At 41.4% G+C, this 6,411-nt stretch overlaps 1 protein-coding gene across 1 annotated transcript; it reads left to right on the top strand.

The window, feature by feature from the left end:
• The first annotated feature begins 1,072 nt into the window (after window positions 1-1,072).
• LOC141786683 (uncharacterized) lies at window positions 1,073-3,379 on the top strand. Its single transcript, XM_074665235.1, has 2 exons — window positions 1,073-3,030; window positions 3,175-3,379. Exons 1-2 carry the CDS (start codon window positions 1,107-1,109, stop codon window positions 3,285-3,287), a joined length of 2,037 nt encoding a protein of 678 aa, XP_074521336.1. The 5' UTR covers window positions 1,073-1,106; the 3' UTR covers window positions 3,288-3,379.
• Window positions 3,380-6,411: the final 3,032 nt, after the last annotated feature.

Here is a 6,411-nt window from a genome sequence, read left to right as displayed (position 1 = left end):
TTATCTGAACTAATTTAACGAATAACACCAAAGGTTATGGCGATTGTTGGCTTTTATTGAGATTTGTGACGCTCTCAAAAGGTTTGACGGAGTTTAAATCATCCGTTGGGGTGAAACGGATCTTTGATCATAAATAGTCTAAAAGGGCTGCTTAATTACTTTTCCGATTGTAAATCTCAATGTGAATTTCAAGTTAAAATACAGTTTTTAGCTTTGTTAGTTTCAGCTGCGACATTGTCCGCATCGTTGTGTTGAAAGTGTACTTTGAAGTTGAACAAAACCAAGGTAATGCTTCAGATATGTGTTCAAAGAAAGAAGAAATTTGTCTTTAAACTACCAAAGTTAACTCGGTATTGGTTTATTTCTCTTTTCATGCATTCATATGAATTCATGTGGTATTAGTGACCGTAAACAGGACAATTTCTGCCGCACGAACTCGGTGGTCGCAAGGCCGCTGCTATGGCAACACAAGCTAGTTTTTCATCTGTTTTCACAGTTTTCGGCTAATGTTTCAGCCATAACATGCTGCAGCACAGCGCTAAACAGTTAAACATTGATCGAGGAGATCATATGAGTGTAGCGTACAGCTATGGGCCACAAAGATAACTTGACTACAGTTTAACATGTCTGTCCAGGTCATATTTTCAAATGTGCTGACGTGTCTTTGGGACTGTTTCTGTGATACAAATATGACAAGACTTGATCCTGTTGTTTGCAAAGAGATGTGAATATCATGCTTTGTACTGGTGTCAAAGTCAATAGAATAGAAGAGGACACGTTTGGATTATCCCGAGGGGAAATTCAGGAGTCACAGCAGCAGCAAAATGTCAGATGTTGCTGTTATTATAGCCCTCACTACTATTTGAACAGAGTTTATCAGTCAGAACTAAAATCACATGGTCCTTCATGTTGTCACTTCCCCATAAATATTCAATCCAATACAAACAATCAGTTGTAAACAGTAAATGACCATGAAGAGATAAATGACTTTAAGATGTGAAATAAAACAAAGGGTATTTTGGTTTTATTTTGTAACTAAACAAATGTTCTGATAAATTTATGTTTCAGAATACTGACACGAGAAGCAAAACAAACTGATTCAAAGCATGACCGGGAGGAGAGAGGAGCAGAGGAGAGGAGGAGAAGAGAGAGGCGGGAGAGGCTTGTGGAGAGAGATCAAAAGTATGGAGAGCCTGAGACAGGAGCAGGAGGAGGTGGAGAGAAAGGTAAGTATGAGCGGCCTGAGGAGCAGGGAGAGGAGACACAGCCAGGAGCGAGAGGAGAGGGAGAGATGGGATTGGGAGGAGACGCTGAGACAGGAGGTGATGGAGGTAGAGAGAAAGGTAAGTATAGCCCAGATGAGGAGGAGGGAGATGAGACAGCGCCAGGAGCGAGAGGAGAGGGAGAGATGGGAGTTGGAGGAGACACTGAGACAGGAGGAGGAAGAGAGAAGGGTAAGACTGGCCAGGATGAGGAGGGAGGAGAGGAGACGGAGTCAGGAGCGAGAGGAGAGGGAGAGATGGGAGTTGGAGGAGACACTGAGACAAGAGGAGCAAGACGGAAGGGTAAGACTGGCCAGGATGAGGAGGAGGGAGAGGAGAAGGAGACAGGAGGAGAGAAGGGAGAGATGGGAGTCGGAGGAGGAGAAAGACAGAAGGGTAGGTATGGCCAGGATGAGGAGGAGGGAGAGATGGGAGTCGGAGGAGGAAGACAGAAGGGTAGGTACGGCCAGGATGAGGAGGAGGGAGAGGAGACAGAGCCAGGAGCCAGAGGAGAGGGAGAAGCTGAGACTGAGACTGGAGGAGGAGAAGAAGAGGTTGAAACTGAAGAAGAGAGAAGAAAGAGCGAGACGGGTAAGTTTGGAAAGAAGGAGAACACCGAGAGCTGAAATACTGGGACTGCAGGAGGAGGAGGAGAGACTGAGACTGAAGAAGGAGGAGGAGGAGAGGCTGAGACTGGAGGAGGAGGAGGAGAGACTGAGACTGAAAGAGGAGGAAAGAGAGACACAGGTAAGTTTGGAAAGAGGGAGAGAAGAAAGAGAGAAATTACTGAGACAGGTGGAGGAGGTGATTCTGAGTGAGGAGGAGCTAAGAAAGGCCATACATGACCTGAAGAAGGAAAAGGAGCTGTATGACAGAAACAGACTGAGACTGAGGGAGGAGGAAGAGGAGAGGCTGAGACTGGAGGAGGAGGAGGAGAGAGTGAGACAGGAAAAGGAAGAGGAGAGCCGGAGACTGAAAGAGTACGAGGAGAGACTGAGGCTGGAGAAGGAGGAGAAGAGACTGAGACTGAAAGAGGAGGAGGAGAGACTGAGACTGAAAGAAGAGGAGGTGAGACTGAGACAGAAAGAGGAGGAGAAGAGACTGAGACTGAGAGAGGAGAAGAGGAGACTTAGACTGGAGGAGAAAAAGGAGAGACTGAGACTGAAAGAGGAGGAGGAGAGACTGAGACAGAAAGAGGAGGAGAGGGAGCGACAGGGGCTGAAGAAGGAGGAGAGAGAGAGACAGGTAAGTTTGGAAAGAGGAGAACAAAGAGAGAAATTACTGAGACAGGTCAATCGGACTAAGGAGGAGTTCAGGAAGCTAAGACAGGAGCTAAGAAAGGAGAAGGAGGTGTATGAAAGAAACAGACCCAGACTGAAGGAGGAGGAGGAGGAGGAGGAGAGAAGACAAAGACGGAAGAGACTGAGACAGGAGAAGGAGGAGGAGAGACTGAGACTGAAGAAAGAGGAGGAAGAGGAGAGACTTGATGAGGAGGAGGAGAAGAAGAGCCTGAAACTGGAGGAGGCAAAGGAGAGACTGAGACTGGATGAAGAGGAGGAGGAGGAGGAGAAGCATGTAGTTGAGGAGGAGGAGAAATGTGGAGGACAGGCACACTCTGGGGAACAGGAGGAAGAGGAAAGTCAGCAACCTCTTCAAAACAGAGGCCTGTTTTCGAGACTGAAACTGCGCCTCCTGGAGCACCAGAGGAACCAGGTCCTCAAGGCCATCACCAGGAGCCAGAAGAAGGAGGCCAAGATCCAGGCCAGGGGTAAGAAAGCAACTTTCAAACCTTGTTGTTTTTTTTTTACATTTCTCTGATGAAGAAAAGATTTGATTTGATCAAAAGTCTGCCAAATTCAGACAAGCTCTCAGCTTCACTCAAAAGTGACCTCGAACGTTGTGTTTCTTTCAGAGGACGATCCTGTCATCAAGGAGCTTCACACAGGCAGGCAGCAGAGGAAGAGGAGGGAGCTGCAGGAGAAGCAGAAAATCTTGGAGGAGAAGATCAGCGGCAAGACCAGGTAAGGGTTCCAGGATACACCCAGCCAAGGAGAAGAGGTAAGGATTTGGTAAGTATTTGGATTATTTAGTGCACACACGTTTCATCAAACAATTAAAAACACACTCAACATTTAAACAATTCAATTATTTACAGAAATCAATTAAAAAAAAATCTTAAATAGATTAAATAACCTAGAATAGTTATTTCAAGTTAATATAATGTAGAACAAAGTCATTTGTCCTCCGGTGAGGGGGGGTGGTGGCAGGGTAAAAGTAAACATTTAAGCAGTTAAATTGTTTCAAATAATCATTTAAATTTTCACCCCCCCAAAAAAAACAATTAAAGAAAAAATTAATTTAATAATAATAAAAATAATAATTATAATGATAATAAAAACTTTAAAAACCTATAATTATTGTTTCAAAGTTTAGAACAAAGTTATTTGTCCTCCGGTAAGGGGGGGTGGTGGTAGGGTAAAAGTTAACATTTAAGCAGTTAAATTGTTTCAAATAATCATTTAAATTTTCTCAAAAAAAAAAAACAATTAAAGAAAGTATTAATTCAATAAAAATAATTATAATTATAATGATAATAAAAACTTTAAAAACCTAGAATTATTGTTTCAAAGTTTAGAACAAAGTTATTTGTCCTCCGGTAAGGGGGGGTGGTGGCGGGGTAAAAGTTAACATTTAAGCAGTTAAATTGTTTCATAAAAATCATTAAAATAGTAATATTAAAATAATAATAATAATGATAATGATGATGAAAAAAAAGAAGAAAATAGAAAACGGCATAAAAAGCTAGAATAGTTGTCTTAAAGTAAAACTAATGTAGAACAAAGTTATTTGTCCTCCGGTGAGGGGGGGTGGTGGCAGGGTAAAAGTTAACATTTAAGCAGCTAAATTGTTTCACAAATTAATTAAGATAATAGTTATGATATTAACACTAATAATAATAATTATAATGATATTTGATAATGATAATAATAATACTTAATATTAATGAAACAAAAACAAACATAAAAACCTAGAATAGTTGTTTTAAAGTAAAACTAATGTAGAACAAAGTTATTTGTCCTCCGGTGAGGGGGGGTGGTGGCGGGGTAAAAGTACACATTTAAGCAGTTAAATTTTTTCAAATAATCATTTAAATTTTCACACACACACAAAAAAAACCATTAAAGAAAAAGATAATTTGATAATGATAATAATAATTTAAAAAAACATTAAAAACCTAGAATAGTTATTACAAATTTTAGAACAAAGTTATTTGTCCTCCGATGAGGGGGGGTGGTGGCAGGGTAAAAGTTAAATGTTGGACAAAACACATAAAAATTTTTTATGTGTATCTTTTAAATCAAAGCATTTTTTGAAACCGTTATTTGATTAGATAAGTTAGAGCCTATGTGTTGTCCAAAAAAGGTGTTCAATTTATAGAATATATTTTTTTCAAAAATCACAATAATCATCTTAGAACAAAAAAAAAGGATAATGTCTAAATAGTTCTTGTAATGTAGAATAAAGTTATTTGTCCTCCGAAGAGGGGGGGTGGTGGCGGGCCAAAAATAAAAAATAACAACAACCACAAAAACAACAACAAAGGAAGAAAGCTGCAGTGTGTGCTGTGAGACACACACAATCAAATAACATGTCAATAAATTGAAAAACAATGTAAAAAATGATCAAATAATCAAAGATCATAGGACACATGATCATAGGTAGGGAAAGATGAATTCAGCTCATATTGAACTTGATAACCCAGTTTGATCTGACCTTCATTTATGAGTTACACTACAAAATGCTGATTGTCCTTTTTTTATTATTATTATTATTGTTACATTCCACGCTGGTGCAGCTGTGATGACTTTCTGTCTTCTACAGTTTTAATTCAACCGCTTTCCTCTTTGATATTAGTCTTAAAAATAGTTCTAAATGAATAATGACTGTCATGATCAGACCTGATAAATTTCCATCTTAACAAATATGAGTCTGGAAACAAATACATTCAAAACAGGACTTAATGATTCAATGAGGAAAAGAGACGGTCTGAAAGCGTAGCATGGAATAAAGTTATTTGTCCTCCGATGAGGGGGGGTGGTGGCGGGCTAAAATTAGGCAAAACAAGAAAAAACAAGAAGCATCAAACAGAAGAAGTGTGTGATTTAACACTCCAATATGACACAGTGTAGCGATAGATTCACAGCCAATTTGAAAATGACAAAGATACAAAGTCAAACAAACCTGAAGACGTCAAACTTGTGAGAGCAGGTGATCCCCGACACAGAGACGGAAGAACAACCCGAGCACAGGCGCTCTGCAAAGCACAATGTAGGAAACACTGTTCAGCGCCTATTTGAGGTAAGTTCTCATTTGAAGAAAATCAAATGTTGTGAGGAAAGGCATCAAAGTACGGCATCTTGTCTCCCACTGGCTGTCCCCTGCCTCCAAGGCTCCTGAGTGGATGAAAAACACAGGGATGGACCTGCAGTACAACAGGATACCGCCTGCTTCAGGAAAAGCCCAAACTATCAGCACCAACAGCCGTCAGCCAGCGTGGAAAACACTGCTGGAGCATCGGCGCACAAAAACACTGAGCAACAACGGTTGAGCTCTTCCAAGCTCATCAAGTGGGTGAAATGTACGGTCCTGAGCTGGGACCAGAGCAGACTTCGGTGCAGCGTTACCACAAACCACTTGAGCTTACGGCCACCACTGTTCCAGTGAACGCAAACGCTGCAGTAAACGCAGGTATGACATACAGCGTGTAGTCCGGATCAGTGTACATGTGCTGCTGATGCTCCCTGAAAGTTTTCTTTCTTCTGTCACAAGGTTTCCATCGACAGAGAAACAAAGGAGGGAAGTGAAGACATGAAACCAAGTGAGGTGACATATGACAAACACCTGACAGACAAACCTGTGAGTATGCTTTCACTCCCAATAGGTGAGTGTTCTTTTGCACGGTGTGCTGTCAACAAGATATTGTGTGTCATGTGACTCCAGAGTCGTGGTCTCCTCAGGTGATCCAGATCTAGAGCAGCGAACAGAACCAGGGTTCAGCTCCAGAGGTCTGGGCTCTGTAGATCCTGCTGCAGCAGAAGATGGGGATGCTACGCCCAGTTTGAGCAGCTGGTACTCTGGGAAACAGTTC

This window comes from Halichoeres trimaculatus, unplaced genomic scaffold (assembly GCF_033239565.1).
Source record: "Halichoeres trimaculatus isolate MK-OKI-2021-1 unplaced genomic scaffold, fHalTri1.1 fHalTri1_scaffold_61, whole genome shotgun sequence".
Lineage (NCBI taxonomy): Eukaryota > Metazoa > Chordata > Actinopteri > Labriformes > Labridae > Halichoeres > Halichoeres trimaculatus.
The sequence above is the reverse complement of the archived record's forward strand: the minus strand, read 5'-3'. Positions and strand labels throughout refer to the sequence as shown.

Bases quoted from the DNA above. Each gene is read 5' to 3' on its own strand.
- LOC141786683 (XM_074665235.1), top strand. From the start codon at position 1,107: ATGACCGGGAGGAGAGAGGAGCAGAGGAGAGGAGGAGAAGAGAGAGGC. The intron at 3,031-3,174 runs GTAAGAAAGCAA...TGTTTCTTTCAG, and splicing joins GGCCAAGATCCAGGCCAGGG to AGGACGATCCTGTCATCAAG.